Below are 22927 nucleotides of genomic sequence, written 5' to 3' on the forward strand. Positions count from 1 at the left end.
CCAGACATCTGCATTAATGCAACTGAGCTTGCTCATGACTGCTTATCCTGGGGAGTGCCATGGTTATAAAGTACTTAAGGTCCATGGGGGTTCACAAACTGGGTACCTCCTACCCAGATGTCTTTGAGGAGGGGCAGGTGAGCTCATGATTTTGGTGGCAAAAGGAGGAAGACATCCTTTCCCAGTATTTTGTCACTAGAGCACTTGCTTGTATTGTAAGAAAACTTGAGATAGGTTTTTCATCTCTGCTAAGAGAAGCTTAAGTTCCAAATATTCCCAGGAAAACAGCAAGTGTTAATCTTTATTTTTTTTGGTCAACTTCCTTTATTGAAGGAACTTTATTGAAGTTGTCATGTGTTGCACAAAATGTTTAAGAAACAAAAAGAAAACCATAATTTCTCATCAGGCCAGGGACCAGAACTCAGACCTGACCTCTGGCTTATAGTTTTCAAATATAGCTACAATTCTTGTTCCTTTTCTCTGCACTGTAAATTGGGATGCAAACTGAAGTAGCTTCAGCAGGAGTCTGTGAAACTCTTTATCCTTTAATTGCTATTGAATTTCACTGTGGGTGACCCATTGATAGAAGGTTAACATTAAGTTTTGATTTAGAATTATTGTATGTGCATTTGACTCTTCTACTTCTCTGAAGAGGGTTATAAATGTATCATTTCCATTTGAGACTTTGCAGGTTGACTGGCAGTAGCTGCTCTGCTGTAGTCTTCAGTGACTGACCAGTACTGGGACTGATGATTGCTTCATTTTCTTTGCTCATAAATACCCTGGGGTGATGGGGAGCTTTCCCATTTTTTTCAGCACAGGTGGCACCAGGCCTCAAACCTAATGTAGATTTTTACAGTGCTGCCAGAGAGATTGACTATCCTGCTGTTCCATCTCAGACACCCATCTCTGTATTTATTGCCAGCAAATCTTTGCACATGGTGAACTGTCTCTGACTCACACCACAACACTGCTCTGTGTGAGACTGTGGAGCAACAGCAGCAACCAGAGCTTTAAATTCCCCCCAGAACAGCCTGGATGCTCAACCCTGCCTCTGCAGCATGGATCAGGAGAAATCTAGACCATGACTAGTCATAACAGACAATAAAGCTGTTTACAGACAATCAGCAAGCAACACTGCCTTTGTACAATTAGCATTTTAGCTGTGTTGTTAAACTAGGAAAGAAAGCAAGCAGTTAGGAAATGGGTTTGTTAATAATTTTTAATGATTACCTGTGGTGTTAGTAGCATGATTTAGTTAACAGCTCATGAATCCACAAAGAACTATTTAGCTTGCATCCTCCAACAGCTGTATTAAAACATATATATATAATAATGACAGCTACATACCTGGCAGTACCATCCAATTGCTCTTTCCTTTTGTAGAAGAGAGGATGCATTACAAGAAAGCAAGGAGAGAAGAATCACGTCATAAATTCAGCATATTTTTAAAATATAAATTGATAATCTACTGCTAATATCTTACATCTCTTTTGTTCTGTGACCATAACTGACAGAAAAAGCAGAATAAAAGCTCATTCTCATTCTCAACAGTCATAAAGCAAAAAAAAAAAAAAAGAAGAAAATTATTTAGATTCCTGAAAACAATCTGTGCTGCTTAGATTGGCAATCCAGTCTTTGGTGAGAAGTGATCTCCCTTGCCCTCTCTCCCAGGATCTTATTTGCAAAACACCTATTAAATTTCAGGTTGCACTTGAATCACAGAAGAACCTACACACAATGAGCAAGCTTGAAGCCACAGTAATGAGCCCAGACTTCTTTTGAGTCTGAGAATTATTCTCTGAAAAACCCTGCAGTCAAGAAATCCTGAAGAAATTATTCTGTAATGGAAAATGTGGGAATAGAGAGTGAGAAGAGATAAAGGCAAGAAATTAACTGAGCTTTAATTAAACACTTCTGGTGGGTTTTTTTGCAGAAGTTTCCTTTTTGAAGCACATCAAATTGATTCTAAAAATGTATTGTGACTAAAACAACGAAAGGGTGAGTATTTGTAATTTGCCCTTTGTAAAAGCAGAAACATTTCAAGTCAAGTCTTGAGCAACAGCTGGAGCTTCAGTGTCAGTGCAGTGAGCACAACTACACGTGAAGATCTCTGAGCTGAACAGTAGTTTAAGGGCACTTTTTTTGCAAAATGAGGCACAACAGCAAGACTAGAGAAAAGTTTAAAGCACTGTCTTGGATATGTAATGCCCTTCATTAGCAGCTGATAATCCGTAGCTAAAAGTCTTGGCTTTTCATAGGGCTATATATGTCTTTTTAAAAAAAAAAAAAAAAAAAAATTAAGATCTAAATGTGAGAAAGATGCCTGTTTGACAGGCAAGGAGAGTGAGGATAAATCTAATAGTCACAAACATATAAGTTTCCATTTTATTTGAGTGTCTTATGCATGGTATGCTTTCATTGAACTCAGCAGTGGTGACTGAAATTAAACCACTACCTCAACAAAGATTCCTCTTCTTCAGAAGAGTTTTCTGGAAACCATCTGTAACCTAAAAAAACCTCATTGATATAAAGTCTGTGTTCCCTGTCTTGATTCTTCACAGAAAATTATGATGGAGAGGTGGACAATGCACTTACCTGAAAAATGGAAATGATACAATTGACTCATAAAACCTCCAGGTAGCAACTAAATCAATCCTGTTGGGGTTAGTAGCATAGTACCTCCAGGCAGCCTAAATTACAAGGGAGAGAAAATAATTATTGTTAGCTGAAGTTATTTCCCAGCTGACTGCTGCCAGACTCTTTCAAAGAACACAATGATGCACCTGAGTGACTATCTGGAAATTAATTACTAATCAGCCATACCAAATGAGTGTCACTATATGAAAAAGCTATTGACACTGAATTTTGATCTGGGAGGGCTGTTAAGAAGACAGGACATGGAGAAAACCTAACAGAACATGATGTTACATTAGACTATACTGGTTTTATTGTCCTGTCCAATATGTCTAAAAGACCTTCAAGCACTGCTGGACTTGTCCAGTACCTCTGGAAGTACTTAAGATAATTTGTCTCCTAATGTATCATGAGAATAAATTTTTCTGAGCAATGTTATACTTCAGCATTTAGTTCAAATTAAAATTCCCCCCCAAAAATATTTCTCAAACCTAAAACCCACTAACTAAATAAGCCAGCTGCTCATGGAGACGCATTAACTTAAAATTAAATTCGATTAAATTCCATTCACAACTCCTGCCTGCAGCCCCCTCTGTTTGCTAAAGTGTGTTTTTAATGAGAACAGCCATGAATTTTAATGCCACTCAGACTATTTCTCCTGAGGATTGGTTTGATCCTGAGCACCAATGCTTCCATTTGTTATCACAGAAACTTTCTCTGTGAAAATGCTGTCATGTACTTAACTGCTATCAGGATGTGCTCCATACCTAGTAATAAAATTTTTCAGCACACAGACTAATGGTTTTAAGGTTAATATCCTGAACTTATAACCAAGTCCACAAATTATGTCCAAGGGAGGTAAGGGCTCTCTTCCCATTGAATTTTTGGATGATCCAGTAACCTAACAGAGGATACAGGGTGTGTTCTAGTTTTTAAAACCCATATATACTATTTATCTTATTTTCCTTGATTGAAATTGTCACTGTCTATTGTGCTACTTCTGTTACTGTTTTCACATCAATAAAACATAACTGATTGCACAGAAAAGCATTTTCTCAAGGAACTGAAAAAAAATCTGTATTTTGTATAGAATGTGTTTTTAACAGCTTGTTTTATGTGATTTTGTGGCAGTGATGCAGTTGGTTTACAGAAGTCAGCAGATGAGATCCTTTCTTCGAAAGACACTGTTCTTCTGAAAGATATTCTGGGAGCTGAAAGATTCCTCAAAACTGCAAGGGCCTCTGGATTATCTAGCTCAGTCTGAAAAACTGACAAACACAAATTCTCACCTCCTGCAATGGGAAGTGAGAATTTGGACAGGGGAGGAGTGGTGGCCCTTGTTAACATGATGCAACAGTCCTCACACAAAACACTTTTTCAAGGAATAGGAAAGCGGCTGCAAACCTGGATGAGCTCAGCTGCTGGCTTTCTTCTTTTCTCAAAATGTTTTTGACGATGCTGCTCCTGGACCTTCAGTGCCAGCCCTGACCCCAAAATGCCCTGAAAGCATAGAGTGATGGAAGATTTTAGACATTTCTTACTCAGAACAAAAGGGATTAATGATGAGAGGATGCAGGTATGTGGGTGGAGATGGCTATACGGAATCCTTGTGCAGTTCCCATGCCTTTCCTGATGCTCCACTCATGGGGCAGGAGGTTGTCATGGTCCTCTCAAGGACCACAGGCCACACCAAATCATTTCAAGGTCCTCAACAGGCTTCTTGAATGTCTACTGCCTTTCCAAGCTGGAGGTGTCCAGGTGTTGTGTTACTTTCTACTTCCACTGAAACTCTGCTTGCACTATACAAGGGCTGTCCTAAGCCATACTTTGGATCTGGGAGTGCAGGACTTGTCATCCTCTGTGAAATTCTTTCAAAGTCTGGATCTAGAGGAAAAATATCCTAAAATCCGGGCTTGGAACATTTTCTGTTGCTCTTTAGCCCAGACAGTCAGATTTTGTCTCATTATTATCTGAGGACATTGTAGACAAAGAAAATAAAAGTCTGGGTAAGATGGGTCAAATTCTAATTATTATAATAGCAGTCCCCAAATCCTTTGAAAATATGTCTTGTGGGGGTTATACTAATACCAGTAAATTACCACGTGCCAGTGTACAGTCTCATGAACCACCTTGTGGTTTCCCAGATTGTTCACTTGCTGGATTAGTTTTGTCCTGTGCCAACTAGCAGTGTGATTTGCGGAGTATTGGGGTGATATATTATTCCTAATAGGTTCTGTGCAAAGTTGGGAAAAAACAAGTTCTATTTACTGATACAGACCCACTCAAGTCTCTGGAGTACTTCTTTGAAAGGTATTTGGTTCCACTGGTGATTTTATTAACTTTACCTTCTTTTTGTGAGTGCACAGCACTGGGCTGTGTCTAACAGGGAAGAGGAAGGTACTTACTGCAGGAAGAGCAAAGAAAGACACTCCAATGAGAGAGAATGTGGCTGCAATCAGCCGTCCCTCCCATGTTTTGGGGGTCTTGTCGCCGTATCCAATCGTAGCAAGGGTGATCTGCAGGCAGAAGAACCAGGACTTGATGTAAGAAAAACAAAGCCAAGAGCTCTGTGTAAAAGTCACCATGAAAGCTGTGTAACTCTCTTAGCCCTATGGGTGCTCATGCACAGCTTTGTGAAATAGGATCTGGAGGATGGGCCACCAACCACAGTCCCAAGGCACTGCATGGAGAATGGCTTTAGTCTCAAAGCAGCTGCCTCTTTCAGACGCATTTGCTGCAAGTGAACTCCACATGAATCTCCTGCCCACCTGTACACAGTCAGGAATGGGAATTGCCAGTAAACAGCTTGCAGACCCTTTACAACCTAGTCAGAATTAGCTCTAGCTGAAGAAGTCCTGGTCTTCTTGAAACAAAGATGTCTTTGTGAAAACTTTCTCCTTTCTGGCGCAATTGTTAATTTCCAGCTGTGTACATTTTCTCACCACTGAGACTATACCTGAATGTTCTGGATATAAAATGATATGGAAAGATCCAGGTGGTCTATGCAACTCTTGGTATCTTTTGACTAATAATGGGGGGAGGGGAGTATTTTATATTGATGAGTGAACTACATTAAATAAAAAATACACTGCTGAATTTAAGTCACAGCATGACACAGACTTCCTTGACTATCAGTAACAAAGCAACATGAGTTCTGGAATGGCAGGAATATTCTGTGATTGAATGAGTAGTGATGCAAACCAATAATCCTCACTTCATCAGAAGAGACAAGAACAGATGTATCAAAGGTCCCTCTTGTCCAGCATCCTACTTGATGATACATGCATTCCCTAATCTTTGGGGAATGCATGTAAGAAAGGAGAATTGTTAAGTTTTTCTTTCCAGAAATATTTTTTTTACTTCCTCCATCTGAACACAGAGGCATCTTCAGTCACTGACACTGTAAGAACCAAACCACCACGCGTGTCTGTCTCAACTGCCCAAATGTTTGGTGCTCTTTGATAGCCCAACAAAACCATCCATTGGCCAGCCCTGGTTCGGCATTTTCTGTAAGATCCAGCTCTCACAGGCAGGACACTGCTGGCATGGGACCTCAGTCTTCCATAGTGCAGTTACACCTGAAGAGATGCTCCTCTAAAAGAGAGGTTTTCCAGACACCAGGAACACAGTTTGATTTCTGAAGGAGGTATAAACACCTAATGGCCTAATAGCCTTTGTCTGAAGTTCAATCAACAGGGTTGTAGGTTCTGTTCACTGGTTGTAGGGGCACCCCTACTTTGGTAATGTTACTGGGTAATGTGCCTTTAAGCCAAACATAGCAGCACTTGCACTGTAATCCCTAAATCTTTATCTCTTTTGGGACGTGAAGTTTTTAAGAAGGGTATAAGGTATTTTTGGAGTCACTTACCAGCCCCCACCACAGTGCATCTGCATAGGTTTCAAACTCCTCTTTCATCTCCACCCCATTAGCATCTTTCTCAGGAACATCTTTTTCAACCAGATAAACAAGAAACGAGGATAAGATGAGCGTCAGGAATCCTATGTACCAAGCAGTGATGAGTTCCTGCAAAAGGAACAGATGAACATGGAGGGGCTGAAAAGAGCCTCAGTATCCACAGTGGCAAAGTAAACATCAGGAGAGAGGAGCACAGAGGGCACAGCAGAGCTGTCATTGCTGGCTTTGGTCATATCCATGGCCAGCCCAGCTCAGCACTTAGTGGGAAATAGTGCAGAGATTTATAAGAATTTTCTCTTACACAGAATCTTCCTTAGGAGAAGCCTGGAGGAATCTGCAGTTGTAGCTCTGCATAAAGCTGGGTTCAGGGCTTAGCTGCACCCATGGCACAGAGGGATGTGGGGCTCTGACCCTGACCTTGACTCTCTCCTTCTGCCCCTGGGCTTGGTCAGTCTTGGCAAGCAAATCAACAGCTCTGCCCTCCCCCTACCTCCAGAGAGCCAAGACTGCAGGATGCACTTCCATCTCTTCAGCCATATCAAAGCAGATCCCATCATGAATGATGTCTTCAATATGAATTAATGCAATAAGAACAGACCTTGAAAATATTCTGTGTGCAAACAAACCCCTAACTTTGCTATTTTAGAGAGAATAACTAAAGTGGAGCGTGTGTCTAATCCCATTGAGGTGGGGCATGCAGCCACCCAAGTTAAAATCCCAGCAATGTCTGAAACAAGGCAGAAACATTTTTTTTAAGGTCTTCAAAAGTGGGTAAAGAAAAAAATCAATATTCCAATTCATTTTATGTGAGCTTTATTTGGACAAAAAAAGAAAAAAGTGTTGTAGCTGAGAACTTTGTGATTTAATCTTGAGACAAGTGATCAACTTTCTTAGCTAATTTCTGGTGTGCAGTCACAGAAATAAATTGTTAGCAAAATTGTTGCACCATTATCTCCAGTAAAACAAAGTTCTCACAACCCTTTCTTATCTCCCTCAGCCAGCTGAGGTCTCAAAGTGCATGGTGGGAAACCAAAAAAATAATATTTAAATGAAATCCCAAACAATGAAGCCTTTAACAATTTCTAAACAATGTTTTTGGTATGTAGACTTCTTCCATGATCTGTTTCCTGAAAAAAATTCTTGACGTAAGTGTTTATCTGCCACCTGTCTTGTATCAAGTTTATATGAAGAAGAAGCAGACACTGATAAGAAATGAAGCATGGTGGGCATCCCCATCAGCCCCTAAACAGAAGCAAAGTCTAAATATGCTATGCCAGCTGGCATTTTAACTATCAAAACCCCCTAAAATGTCAGGAATGTAATTCATGAGTAAGAAAAAGCAGTATATATTGGAGTATATGTAATTTTTCTACATCCTGTGCAGATGAGAAATCTTATCTAGAGGATTTTTAAACAGACAGTTTTTCACTTGTAATAATGTTTTGTGAAACTGCAAGAACACAGGTACCTGTCTGGTGCAAGACAGGGTGTGTCTGATTACAGCACCAAGGTAGACCAAGCAAGGATGACTTTAGATATCTCTGCCTGTCTGGGTTCCCACAGTGTCCATCTCTGTATTGTCTGACCTAAGCTTCCAAAAAGAAATTTTATCCATAGTTCCCCCAGAAACAACATTTCTATGCACATTTCTCAGGCTAATCTTCCAATCCCTTCAGAGTCCTGCTCCATCTGTTGATCAAACAAGTCTGAGAAGCCATTGCAAATATGTTGCAACTTCACAGGCATTTTTGTCAAGGTTTTCAGCATCCTTCACTATAAAAGTGATGTCCCTGTTTCCATTGACAGCAAAGGCAAAATTCCTGTTGTAACGTGTGGGAATGAACGTGCTCTCACTTTCCAGCACCACTGTTGAGCACAGGAAGGTAAAACAAGGGGCAGAAATGGTTCAGAGAATGGAAAAGGGAATAAAGCTGAAAGAACAAAACTGTACTTTGAACCGCTAAACATAACCCCAAGGCACTGCTGTACATGTGCATCCCCTCTCTTTCCTTTTAATCTTTCTCCCCAATCCCCAACTGAGCCCTGCAAGCTCCTCACTTACTTTGCTGTGTGCACAAATAGCTGATCCTAAAAGTTTCCAGGTGCCGCCCCGCCTGTCCATGCGGAGCATCCGCAGGATCTGAAGGAAGCGGAGGCTTCTGAGAGACGTAGCCAGAACATTGCCCTGGTTCCCAACAGCAACCACCGGCACGGAAGCGATCAGCACAAAGATATCTGCAAGGCAAAAAGAACAAAGCCTGCCAACAAAAGTGGCCCCATCACCTGCTCCTTAATCCCATCTACTCGTGCTGCAAATTTCCCTAGGCGAGCTTCAAAGCTGCCTGAAAATGCAATTCTTGCCAATTAATCAGATATCTGCACCTGCCACACCGTCAGCATCAGGCACAGAACCTTCTGGAAAGCCTTGGGATCTATTTATGGATCAATGCACTGGACCTGAGACACCGAGCTCCCTTAGGGATGCACAGAAACAGTGTCCTAATGCTGACAGAAGATCAACATTAACTTCATCTGTACCACTGGAACACCACAGTGAACAGGCCAGCAGATGAGGAATTCAGGTTTGAAGTGGTACTTACCACTTCATTATTTTGGCTGAGTTTTCCCACTAAAATCTTTCCCACTAAAATCTTTCCCACTAAAAGAAGGCAGTACTACTAGTTTTTTGTAAGTGCTCACAGGACCAAATTGCTGATAACTGAAGAGGCTTGAAATGTAAATAAATTATTTTTTGGTTTTTTTTTATTTTTGTTTTCCCTTGCTTTTTGATCCTTTATGCACACACAAGAAGAAAGTGGTGTCAAACAGCTTTAAACATTCTCAGAGCACTCAGTCTTTGAATTGTCTTTATATTCTCTTTCCAGCCAAAAAGAGTGGATTTCAGATTTATTCACTTCCCATCATTCTCAAAACAAAATTGTACCAGTGACAAATGAGAGATGATTTTAATAAATCCAGGATATCTTCTGGTTTTTACCCAGATATCAGTGAAGATTCAGACTCAGAAGTGAGATGACAATTCTACTGAGAGGAACTGAGACAGTATCAATCCCACTTTCCCACACTCTGCTGCCTCCACAAACCTACTAGAAGTACAGAAGTATCTGTACAACAGTAGCACTCAAAGAAGCAGTACTAAATTGAGATAGCACAGACGCACAAAGAAAATTTGTCACAATTTTGTCTACCATTTTGATCCATGAGGTAAACAAAAGGAGGGAGAGGAAAGAGAGGCTTGTACTCATGCAGCACCATGGCTCCCAGAGTACAAAAAAAGAAAAAAACCCAGCGCTTGTCCTGAAGAAAATGGAAACAAAGGAGAATATCCTAAAATCAGTGACCGAATTGGGATGACAGGTGCTCAGAGCAGAGTGATCCCCTAAATGTTGTCTGGTTGGTTTGTGGATATAATGAGTAGTTGCAGGAGGGTATTCAAACATGAATAATGAGTAATTTTATGGATAATTACAAGCAGTGCCATCCAAGCCTGAAAGGTAACATGGGTGAAATCACAAAGACACTTGTTTGTAAATACAGACCAACAATACAATTGTAAAACAAAACACAAATATGAAAGGGAGCTGGGGAAGATGGTATAGAGTTGCGTTCTCAAGTGGTTTGAAACTGAAGGCAGAGAGAGTTTTCCTGAGGATGAGTCTAAGAAAAGTGCAGTGGGGCTCAGGACAAGGAAAATGTATCTCAAGAGTAGAATGATTCATTTTTTTTCTCACTGACTAGGTAGCCAAGTGTCTCTTAATTACATATTATTGCTGGCTACTTCAAATAATTACTCCAAGCAGGGCACAGGTCCTGGCATAAAGGGCAGATCTGATTTCAGTGCTCTTTGCCAGTCACCAGTTCTTTGACATCCCCCAAACTGGCTTAAAGGGAAGAAGGACATTAATGAGGAAAACAGTAGTAGAGAGCATGTGCCTACCCAGCATGCACAAAGGCTTCCTGGCAAATTTGAGTCTCCCCCTCCATCCTTTGTAGCGGCAGCAACAGCCAGCAGCCCAGATTCTTAAGGCAAACTCTGCTCCAAAGATGAAAATGGCAAAAGTTTCCTGTATCAAGACACAAACTACATTGTTAGTCTCAACAAGTTTTACAGTAATTTTGGACATGAGAATACAGCTGAGGGAAACAAATGAAGTGCAAGTGTTAGGATATGTGTAAGAGAGATGAAAAAAGTGGAGGAGAATTGAGATTGATGACAGAGGCAAGGCAAAGTGGGACATAATTTTCCAGCCTAAGTACCGTGCAGGAAGGATTTGCCCCTGCTGTTGGGTAAATGTGAAGTGCTTACCCTGCCTTAATGGAAGGACAATTACTTCGCAGAAAGACCTCCTGCTCCACACAAAATGAGCAGATGTGTGTGAGGGGTGACTGCAAAGTCCCCAGGACACTCTGTACCCACCCCCAGGGGCACCCCCCAGCAGCTCGTTCATGCAGCCATATCTGTCGAGAGGGGCAGGATACAGGATACAGGATACTCATGTGGTCATAAGTTTAAAGCAATGATAAAGACATATGTAAGACAAATTTAAGGCATATATTGTTCCCTTAAATTTCTGGTGGACAAAAGAATGGGATTTTCCACCTGGCTCCAGAACCTTTCTAAGCATGGGGAGGGAATGGGGAGCAAAGAGCTTCTCTGAGGTGCTCAGCAGAGAGAGGCCAAGGGCAGCCTGGGGCACGCGGTTACTTTTCCTCTCTGTGAATTGCTGGCAAGAGGGAAAATGGGACCTTTCCTCATGCTCATTACCCACAGCATCTAAAAACTGCTGAGAGCCACATAGAAAAAAGCACAGGAGAAGGAAAGATAACCTCAGGCTTTTTCAAATGTGAAAGATGGGCCTAAGCAGGGTAACAGAGACCAAAAGCAAGTTTCACATTCCCTGAGGGATGAAGGTGTTTTCATACAGGCACTTTTTGAGAAAGAACATGCAAGGGGAATTCACCTTTCATTCCTTTTGGCATTTAGCTCTTGCTCGGATCTATATGTCTCTGGAGGTATAAGGGGAAATGGAAATTGAGATCCTGGAACTAATTTTACTGTGCAGTTTCCCTAGGGATACTTTAAACAAGGCCAGGTTAAGTAAGACATATATTTTATGATAGTTATGGGAGCACAGGAAGTTCATTTTTAGGGTAATTTTCATAAAATGTTGAATTTGCTATTTTATATATAGTGAGGGGTTTTTTCTATTTTTTAATTCTTCTGCTAAATGGGAGGCCTTACTAAAATAAAGTCTTGAGCATGAACTTCAGCATTTATAGAACAAGCAATCTGGAATGTATTTGCTGTGAATACATTTTCTCTCAAAGGCACTGCCTGCAGTAATTTCTGTTACACTGCTATTGGACACAAGTATGAGTCCAACTCTGATGACCTTCCTTAAAAGAAATACTAGGATTAGTAGAATACTGTAGAATGAATTAAAACAGTTGAAAGAAAAATAGTTTTGAAGTGTGCTTAGGTCTGGCATGGTCAATAGGAAATTTACTGATAATATGGACTGTTAGACAAATGCTGAAAAGCCATTATGTAAAAGCCTCAGGCTAGGATCTTCCCTCTCATTTTCTTTTGTCTCAGGAACCTCATATACTTTTTCCTCAGTTGGTGTTGACAATGGACTGGGAACTCTCCAATAGGTAAGTGTACAGTCACTGTTCCAGGACCAAGAGCAGAAACCTCACTGCAAGCAGAGCTGGGAATGAATTTCCATCCCTGCTGATGGGGCTGATTTCAATTCCAGGGTGATGCAGCAGCCACAGTTTACTTACCAGCAAGAGGAGCCAGTCTCCAGAAACTGTTTCATACTCCTTGAAAGTTGTCAAGACAGCTAAGATCAAACACCCCAAGACAATCAGAAACCTGGAATGAAATAAAAGAAAAAAAATAAAAAAGCACAGTATTTTTAATCCTCTCTGTATTTGCACTGGAGATATTGCCTATAAAATCATCAGTAGAGACTTCCATGGGATGGCTGCTCCCTGTTGGCGAGAATGAGGTGGATTTATATGAAGATCAGAAGATTTCAACCAGGTTAGAGCAGGGGGAACTGGCAGTCATGGCAGGATCCAGAGTCAGAATGTTCCTGGGACAGACATGCTTTAATCAACTGACAGTCCTCAAGAGTGGAATGGGTGATAGTGCATTTCGGGAGGGGTTGTATGGCATGGCAGAGGAGGGCTGTTCCCAACTGAGTGCTGCCCAGAAGGGCACTGCAGCTACAGTGCCACGGGTCTGCCTGGCACATCCTGGGGCCTGGGAAACTGTAAATGCTTCACTACAAGGCAGCACTGGGACAAACCCTCCCTTGAAAACTGCATTGCATTTCCTTTTTTTTTTTTTTCCCACTCATTTTATGTAGATGAAAAGATGAAAAGGTTTGAAAGAGTAAAAAGAGAGGGTAAATTTCTTCTCTCCAGTAAACAAACTGTGTGATAAATCACTGCCCCTGTGTTATTTTCTGTCTGTGAGGCTCCAGAACACAGAGATTTGAATAAAAATTTAACTCCCACTGCTGGCAAATCCAATTTTGTCTAATTGATCTGTTTTGCAAAACTATTCCCAGGTTCAAGCTATTCAAAATCTTTTATAGAATTGATTACTGTGAAGCAAAGAGGGGCAATCTCATATTCTGGTACTTCATGTACGTACCTAGATCATGGACATTTTAATGTGTTTCCAAAACTTGATCCACAGGAACAGAGGGGCAGGTGGCCATGAAAATATTTTGAGTTTAATGAATAAATTAGAAAGATGTCTTTGTAAAAGCACTGGATCCCCTGCTTTCATAGCTAGGGTACATCAAAGAAATGATAGGCATTAGGTACTGAAATCATCCAGGGAAAAAAGCTTGTGAAGAATCAAGCTGTGTTTGTGTGTACTACCTGTTTTGAATTTCAATCTGGCTCCTGTACTGTGATTCCATCTCTTGCTGAGTAAAACTCCACTTTGTTTTACTGAGTGAATTAAGCAGAGCCAGAGCTGCAGAGGAAGCAGTGACAAGCAACATGTGTCTTCTGACCTGCCTTGGGTTTTCATTTCCTTCATGTCTGAGAAAACCTAGGGCTAAAGAATGGTATTCTGAGAATATTTATAAATTCTGCAGTTTATTTGCAGCTGGAGTGAAAAGACAGAGGTGAGCTCCTGATAGCTCCTGCTGGCTTTTGGGGGGACTTTCCTCCAAGCAGAGTCCACTAGCACCCTACATGCAAGGAAAAGACAACAGTGAAATGCTTCATGGCAAACCCTGAAGGATTACTTTGCTGTAGCTTTTCTGAAATTCACTCTTCTTATGCCAGGAAAATTTCAGATCAGCCATTTTGAGCAAGGTGAGAACAGAAGTAAATGTATTTGCTCATGCTAAATAATTTTGGATTTCTTTGACAAGTTTCACCTTTTCCCACTCCCCAGCCCTGCTCTAGAGTGTCTTTTGCCATCTACCTATAGCCGCACTCCTGCTAATCGAGACATTTGCAGTTTATTTAGCAATTTTGTGGTGCTCCTGCTCCCTTGAGCATTGTTATGCAGTATCTTCTTGTCCCCACCTTGAAGTTATAAAGGCAGTGGCTCCCTGGCTTCCCAAGACCCATGATCCAGCTGTCCTAAACCTCCAAGAGCAAACTGGTGAAACTAAACAATGACAATTATGCCTTTGATTAACCATAAGCCACCTATGCTCTCCACATTACAGCCTTTAGTGTGCTACCATCACCAACACCACATTTAAAGCCTTGAGCAGCTGCTGCTTGCCACTCTCCATTACAGCCACTTCTTTATACCATGTGAAAATTCGGTCACCCACCAGCTCACAAGGATCATTTTAATGATTTAATGAGAGGTGAAACACACTAAAAGCAGTCCAAGGAAATTACATCATCACATTACATCACAGGCTACTTAAACTAAAGGCATGAATTTACGATATATTTTTTTTTAAAAAAACACCGCTGTCAATTAAAGATGATGTACAGATGTCCAAAAGGAAGAGATAAGTTAGTAGTGAAAACATCATCTTTTTCGCCTAAAAATGCCGGCGGTTTTACCACTAGAGGGTAGCGGTGCTCCACAGAGCCAGGGTTACAGCTCCCTCGTTTTGAAACACTCAAAGCAGGGGATGTTCAGGCGATCGCAGCCACGAATTTGATATAAGGGAAGGGGTCTTACAGTGATGAAAGAGTTTGGTCAGTGAAAACCCCAGATGTTGACACCAAGGGACAATTGCTCGGGGCTGTTGCGGGTGCTGCCTGTTCGGTCCCAGCTCCAACTGAGAGCCCACCCATGAGAACAATAGATCGTGCAGGACAAAACACCCACTAAAAGCAGGGTGAGAGGGTCATACTGAAGATCACAAGTCATGGTGAATAATCTTGATGGCAAATCTCAGAAGAAACTGTGGCCTGAGCCCCCCACTGCAGGAAGAGTGTGGAAGCACCCAGAGGTGCCACTGCTGAATGGATGCTGCGGTCCCAAAACCACGGAGCCCACAGAGCCAGGCTCCGGGCTCCATCCTGCATTCCCCTTCCTGCAGGGGTGTGAAGGATGGGAAGCCTGTGTTAGTACCCATAACCACCACCCATCTGGGAAGGCTCGGCTCTCCTGCTGCTGCACCGTATCTGAAGGATAAGCACCACCTGCAAGCACCCACAAAGTTAATAACTCACATCTCAGCAGTCCTCCTCAGCATCTGCAATAATTATGACTGCAGCTCAGAGCATGCCGTCAGTTTTAATCTGCATTGATGCTATGCAACCCAGCCTCTTCTGGTCTGGATCTTGGTGGTTTTGAAACCTGCAAGTCTTCTTGTGTCCTCTTTTCTATGGAAGATGTCACTCACATTCCACCCTTCTTACATCAGTCCCTCTTGCTCAGCAAAGACTACAAGAAGGGTTCATCTTCCCCTTGCTGCTGCTGCCCATATGGTGAGCACACCTATGCCCACATGGTGGCCATGCAAACATAAAGAGAGTTGGCAACAGGACAGTGCCTGACTCTACAAGGCTTAATTTCATTTTGTGGAGGCAGCAGTGTCGGCTGAGCGGTTGAGTCTGGCTGTAAAATCCTAACAGGAAAATCACAGCGTAAGAAACTGCTGAAATCACAGAGGATGAGCAGGAGGAAGACTGACACTGACCTCGGGAATCAAGGCACAGAAGGGGAGGAAATCTGAAATTTACTCTCCGCTATAGTGATTCATGGGACATAGAGCATTAAAGGTTAGGAGAAAGAAAGAAGGTGAAAATCAAGGTTTAATATGAAAACTGAGTCCTATTAAGTCAAAGCTTCCTATTAAACAGTGTTTCAGCAGGTGGCAGTCCAGACTTTAAGAATGTGTATCACATATGCCAAATGAGGATCTGAATGTGTTCTTCAGCTTTTTAGAATCATCCTTACCATTATTTTACATAATTTTTCACGGCGCATTGCATGGTTCCTATTTGCAGCATTATGCCTTAAAAATTTGATTAGTTTGTTGTATGCATAATTTCCAGACCACCAAATGGCAGTGCTTGTTTGTCACTGTCACAAATATTATTCAGGTCAATATATTTTCTTAGTTTTAGAAATTACATGTTTAATACAGACATTTTCTAACCACTATTTTTCTGTGTTAAAAAGAGTATTAAAAAAAATTCTTTCCCAGAAAATAAGTAATTTATGACTATGCATGATCATTAATCTCATGATTATTGTATGAACATCACAGACTGTTTTGTTTGAGAAATTTTTACTTATTTTAATATTACCCATTCTTTGAGTTTTTCTTCTATATCTCTTTTCATTTGAAGCCAATAGAATGCAGATCTAGCTGAGAACCTTTATGTGTTTTACATATACATCTGCCCATCATGCTTCCTGTTCACCATCCCTACCTTAAAAATTGTAGGAGCAGATCCTGTAGGAATTTGAGCATGTTTTGAGCACTGGATCCACCATAGGCAGGCAAAAGTACATTTGCATCTGGTATCATTTTGACAAATTTTTGTGCTGTGGGTCAAAATATTAAGTCTCTGTGAGGTTTAGTTAACAGAGAGGATTGTGTGCTTCTAGCATTCAGCTAAGGTTGATTTAAAGCAAATAGCTCAAGCTGGTCAGGAGCACCTACAGAGGATATTTTTCTCTTTATCTGTAAGGACAGACTGATGATGAGCTCCTATGGAGAGGTCTGCTGTGTAAATTAGCTGAATGCCACCCTTTATGTTTACCCCTGGTTTGGATATAATTATAAACACCACCTCTTCATAATGTTTATGTATTTTTGCTACTGAAATAACTATCCAGACAGCCAAAGGAGTCCTGCATGACCAGGTTTTTCTGAAATTCCTTGCTGTAAATTTAGGTATCACATCTACATGTGGTCAGGGATTCTGGTTACAAAATTATAATCCAGGCTTTGGGTAAGAAAGCCCTTAGCCTCTAACTGAACAATTACTAGCAAGAAATCACCCCAGTCCAACAGTGCACAGATTTCTTTTTCCTCTCTCATCTTCAGTACCACTTCTTGCAAGACATTGGGACTTTTCTGTCTCCAAAAGTTCTTATAAATCTTAGATTTTTTTCTGCTTTTCTTCATTTGGTATTTTATTTTCTTCCCTTAAAGCTTGTGCTCTGGTTTCATTATGCTCTGCCACCTGGTAAATGCTAATGGAATTCTCTAAGATTGTGATATATAAGGAAAATCTGGCAGTGTTCTGCTAAATTTTTGGTTTCGGGTATCCAAAGCAATATGGTTCTAAACCATGATTCCCACACAGTTTCCCAAATTTCATATTGGAACAACCTTATTTTCTTCAGATATTGGCTTTTGCCCATAAGGATTAAAAATTCATCTTTTCTCACAGTTCTTTCACTTACTCTATATTCCTACCCACCATCTTTTTCTCTTCTTCCAAACTTCATTTTTCACAGAACATCTGCAGTATCTTGCACTGATCGCTCTATGGTTGCTAATGAGAAACTTGAGTCAGGGTTTTTAACACTGAAAAAAAATGACATTACCAAATATTTGAGAACAGCTCTTCAGAGAGAAGGGAATGCATGCCTGATTTCCACAGACTCAGGAATATTCACTGTTTAATATTTAGATTCTTGAATCTCTGCACTTCCAAGCAATAGACCAGAGATCAGTACTGAGATAACAGTGACAGAAAAAATCCAAACACTTTGTGAGGCTACAAAAGGGCAGGGGATGCAGAGCAAAGCACTGAGAAACTTAGTGGAGGTCCTGGAAGAGAAGAGAAAAAACAAGTCCTGCAGAAGGCGTGTTCTAAGGTTCCTGTTTCTTTATATCCACAGATTTCCCTGAGTGCACACACAGAGCTCTGTGTAGAAATCCCTGTCCCAGTGCCATTATACAGCAAGGACAGGGTAGAAATGCCACTCTGAGTAAGCTATATTGCACTCTGCTCTGCTGCAATGGCAGAAGCAGAAAAAAGTCCTCCACATGATGCTGAGGGAAACCCTAGGAAGTAAGGAAAGATCCCCAAAAGAGCCCTAGTCTAACTGGCACACAAGCTGACCTGGCAGGTGATGGAGTGGCAGCCCAGAATGACAATTACCCATTGCTGACAGAAGTGACAGACATTGTCCCTGGCACAGCAGGAAGCAGAAAAGCCCAAATCCTTACTCGTGCCAGGTTTTTGACGACTTTGGGCTTTCATTGGCAGGAATGCCTCTGAATGGGCTTCACTGCTGTTTCCATGAGTCTGGAAAGCCTTTAAAATCAAGACTTGGGAGAGGAAAGCTGTGTTTCACAGCAGGGCATTTAGGGTGAAAAAGAACAGCTTTTATATCAGATAGTTCCTCTTTCCTCTCCTCCGTGTACTAGCCAAACCAGGTTAAAGGTTCCTTATCTTTCTCTTTTTTTCAGCCCCAGTCCTAAAAACCTTTTTCTTGTGAGCCCTGTTGACCACCATTGTCATCTTTCTCTGGCTGGCATGCTGGTACTTTCTGGGTCAGCCGTGTCAGACAGCACAGACACCATCAATCTGTATTTTCTGCTTAAGGGGACATTACAGAAGAATGGCCTGACACATTTCCCAGGTTTGCTGGTATGAGACTGCAGAACAGCCCAGAGCACTACGTTTCCCTGCCTGTTTTTTCTCAGCTTAGAAGACAAGAGTCATACACCAAGATCCTATTTCCCTCCTGGGACAAGAGTTAAAAGTGCTCCAAAATTCCTGGCACATGGGAGAAACCAAGGCAGCTTCTGACATGGGTGCTTGAGTGGGGAACAGATGGCAGAAGCAAAGGAGAGGCAATGACAGCATTAGCTACCAAGGGGTTAGATGCCTCCTATTCCCCTGCAGCTTGAGTAAGGATGGGAAAGCTTCTGACTTGCAACTAAATATCCTGAATTGCTTTGTTAATGGTTTTAAATTCTATTTTTGTATTAAGTGAAGGACATCAGACTAAACTATTGTTTGGGGCTTTTATCTGCCATGACCAGAATGCCTATCCATGGGCTTATCTCTGGCTGGCAGCAAGCTGCTAATTGAGTTGAGACACACAGATTTCGGAACACGGTGAGCCACGCAGCACAGCAGAGCAGGGAGAGCACAGAGCCAAACCACATCACCCAGCAGCCCCAGCTGCAAAAACCCCAAATCAAATGAGTTGCAGAAATGCTTCTGACAGGGCATTCTCCAAAAGACATTAAAAAACTTGCATAAAGGAATTTGGAGGTAAACCTTAAGAATCCTACATTGATTTCTGCTAAACTTTGCAAAATAAAAGTGCTGGACCTTTGAAAGCCAGCATGTAATTAAGTAGTCAAGTGCCCAGACTTCAGCAAATTCTGTAAAGAAGTAAATTTAGATGATAGAAAGAGCCTAACATAAGGATAACAATCATCCTTAACAATGCTTAAACATCTGGAGAAAAATTTCTAGGAAGATACCTTTTTAAATTTCACCAAGAGTACTGTATACAGAAGGACAAAAGATCTAGGAGTCTGTCACTGTTGGACATGAAATGAGTCACACAGACACAGCTCCAGATGTAGTGAAAGAAAGAGAATTGTTTATTTGTTCTTTCAGTATTTATAGGTTTCCGACAGTGACCAGGGATTGGATAGTCAGGTTAACACCTTCCCAACCACACTGGCCGTGAGAGATGTCCATCAAAAGGGATATCTCTAATGGAATCTACAAACACCTATGTTTATAGTTACTTTCCTGGGAAAGTGGCTAGGACTTGCAGGAAACAATATTGAAGGGCTGATTCTCAGAGCGACAGGAGTCTACTTCCAAACATGACAAAATCTCAGGGGTACACAAGATTTAGGATGTCTCACAGGGACATACACTGATCTCCCCCACAAACCTTCCCTTGGTTCTTTAGAAAGGAGAGGAATGAGTTATACCTTTGGAATAAAGTTTTAGAAATCTCAAGAAAAATGCAAATGAGAGTAAGTTCTGAACCCACAGATACAACTTCTGCCTTGATTGAACACAGTGTTGTGGTATTTTCTATCTTCCTATTTGAAATCAATGATGATTAAAAGACTATAGCAGACCGAGAAAACAAACAGAAAAACACAAAGAGCCCACCCTGCCTTTCTTCCACCTGACCAAACTCCCTTTTCTCTCAGGCACACACTCAAATATATTAGGTCCTCCAAAGGTGCATAGCTGAAAGTGAATTTCTAATATGAAAGCAACACTGTCCAGAAAAGGCCTCTGTAGTCTCTATATTAGAGTTACTAGGTAGGAAATTGATAATAATAATTTGGTGGTCAGACAAATTCTTACAATGAACTGAAAATATATTCTTTGCAATCTTATGCAAGACTTCAACCCATTTGAAAGTATTGATAGTTTTTTGAGTTTTTTTCTATTTTTGACCATACATTGCAAACTTAAAACTTTCAAAGATGTCAATAATACCAATCCAATGTAGCACTTCAGCCATGTGGGACTGCCAATTGAAAAAACAATTTCCAGCTGGGACTGTATCTTCTTTGTCTGTGCCTTCTCAATCTCACCACACAGTCACGCTTACGTGAGAACATGAGCACTTTCTGCAAGGATCTCAGTTCTCACTTGGACTGGGACATTCAGAAGAAAAGCTGCATAGTGCCATTCCCAATGGGCTTTTTAGCCTGGTCAAAGATCTGCAGCTGTGTAGGGAAGAGGTGCATGGCTGCACATGACCTGCACCCCACAACATCACTGCCAGAACACTCCAGGTCCAGGTAACAGTTCAGTGAGTTTTCCATTACGGGCAATGAGGGGTGTCCTGATAATGCAGCTCCTCTGGAGCCAGACATATGGCTCAGTTCTTTCAGATTAGGTAGGATCTCTGGATTTTCTGGCATTAACTCCACAGAGAGCTCTTTCATTTTGCACCTGAGGCGGTCACAGTTGTGCTTGTGACACAGGGCACTTGATTCAGGGTTTTCCAGCTAAAAGCATGAAGTATTGCAATGGAAGATGGAACTTTTTCACATAGTGTTAAATCACTGCCTGACCTGGAGAAAATCAGACAAAGATCTTTTCTTTGAACTATCCAGTTGTTGGGGATTTTTAATCCAGGAAGACTTTCTGAATTTTTTCCATTAAGTGAAGAGTTCAGAGTCATTACTGAAACTTAGACTGCACATCAGCTTTTCTTAACAATCTGGTCTGTGGACAATGACCCATTCACAGACCCAGTGGTGCTACAAAACAAACATGAGTGAGTTTGATCTGTGCTAAAAGATACAAGGGCTACACTTCATGTCACAGGAGCTGTGGATAAAAAGAGCAGTGGTGGTGTAGAGGAATTATTTTTCTTGGAGTACACAAATCGACACAGGCAAAATACTGTGTTAATATACCAAATTCACTGGAAATTAAACTAAATCTTTAATCCAGTTTGACTTGATGCTGTTCCTATAAACCTTTTCTTACACCAGACTCTTCACCTTTGCTTTGTGCGCCATAGCAGGTTGTAGTTTGGCATTTGTGATCACTAAGATGACAAAGACTCACAGCCCTGGCTCATTTCCAGAATAATAGCTTAGAAAATGGCACTAGCTGGAAGCCAGGGGAAGGCAATTGAATGCAGAATATTCTTAAGTATCTCCCTAGAAAAGAACTGGGAATGTCTCAGAAGCTTTAGATTATCTCAGATAAAATAGCCATTTTTAATCATATCAGTGTAGGAGCCATATCTCAGTCTGATCCCAAGGGATGAGCTTTTATCCAGTAGTGATGGACACCACAATGCAACTCCGCTCTCATGCTGCTTCTCCATGGGGAAACAGATGTTCCTCCTCTAGGTTCTGTTGCATCCTTCCAGCCCTGTATGCAGGCTGGACGTGACCCAAGCCCCAGATTTTTTGTATTTTTGAAGGATGGCTCCATTATACCAACCAAGAGTAGTGTCAAAGTCCTGGCCCTGAGCACAGTGACACATGGATGAAAATCCTTTTGAGATAGGAACCTGAGCATGGTGTCCCAATCACAACTTCCCTAGATGGCCAAATGCTTGATTCCAGGCTTTCTCTCTCAGTGCAGAAATGAAACCACAACCTGTAACTCAGCCTCACACCAATCAAACCATTGCCACAGGTCTGCTGTCTTTTAACACCTGCCTTTCAAGATATATTTGAGGGATTCTCTTCTCTGATAGCTATATATGAACTTTAGGAATATATTTTTTTTTATATCTATTTTTTGGGAAGATAAAAGAGGGACAAAAAGTGGATTTTGACCCTAAAATGTCAGCTGCTACATTGATGGTTTAATGCATTACAAGATATGTGGTCTGGATAGAAATGTGAGGGGAAAGATCAGTTGTTTAAAGGAAAATCCCTTTATAATAGTTAATAATTATTAATAATAATAATTAATAATAATAATAATTAATAATTTTTTTCAACATCTTGCCTTTAAACTGATGAGAAGATGTCAGTAACTTTCAAGTGTTTCAGCAAAGGTACTTACAGAGGCTGTGTTATGTGGAATTTCTGTAAGATCTGCATCTCCATCAGAAAGAGACGGTGCTGATGGAGCGTGGAGGCCAACACAGCAACAGCTGAAGTGTGGGGTGAAGATAAGTTATTTGTGCTCCTTTCCCATCTCCAGTTCACATTCATTAGCAAATGATGAGTTGTGTTAGCATGGCAAATGAATCACAGCCTCACTGGAGGTGAACTTTGGATAAGCTCTTTGGAGGTCATTGTATCATCAGGACTCTGATTTACGCAACGGAACGGTATCATTAGCACGCAGTATTTGTACCTATGTAAATCTGATGCTGTTTTAAAGTATTTCTACTGGTTTGCATTACCATAAACGATTAATCAACATTCAAAATTCAGAACGATCATCTGTAAGCATGTAACATTTCATTTG

At 41.1% G+C, this 22927-nt stretch overlaps 1 protein-coding gene across 1 annotated transcript in view; it reads right to left on the reverse strand.

The window, feature by feature from the left end:
• KCNQ3 (potassium voltage-gated channel subfamily Q member 3) overlaps positions 1-22927 on the reverse strand; it is a 186557-nt gene that overhangs the window by 19101 nt on the left and 144529 nt on the right. Inside the window, exons 2-9 of the mRNA XM_058832271.1 lie at positions 12362-12452; positions 10512-10638; positions 8616-8788; positions 6506-6661; positions 5043-5153; positions 4042-4137; positions 2599-2693; positions 1351-1377 (exon numbers count right to left, since the gene is read on the reverse strand). Of these exons, the coding sequence (XP_058688254.1) occupies positions 1351-1377; positions 2599-2693; positions 4042-4137; positions 5043-5153; positions 6506-6661; positions 8616-8788; positions 10512-10638; positions 12362-12452 (876 nt within the window). The remainder of the gene's footprint in view (positions 1-1350; positions 1378-2598; positions 2694-4041; positions 4138-5042; positions 5154-6505; positions 6662-8615; positions 8789-10511; positions 10639-12361; positions 12453-22927) is intronic.

Source organism: Poecile atricapillus, chromosome 2 (assembly GCF_030490865.1).
Source record: "Poecile atricapillus isolate bPoeAtr1 chromosome 2, bPoeAtr1.hap1, whole genome shotgun sequence".
In the NCBI taxonomy this organism is placed as follows: domain Eukaryota; kingdom Metazoa; phylum Chordata; class Aves; order Passeriformes; family Paridae; genus Poecile; species Poecile atricapillus.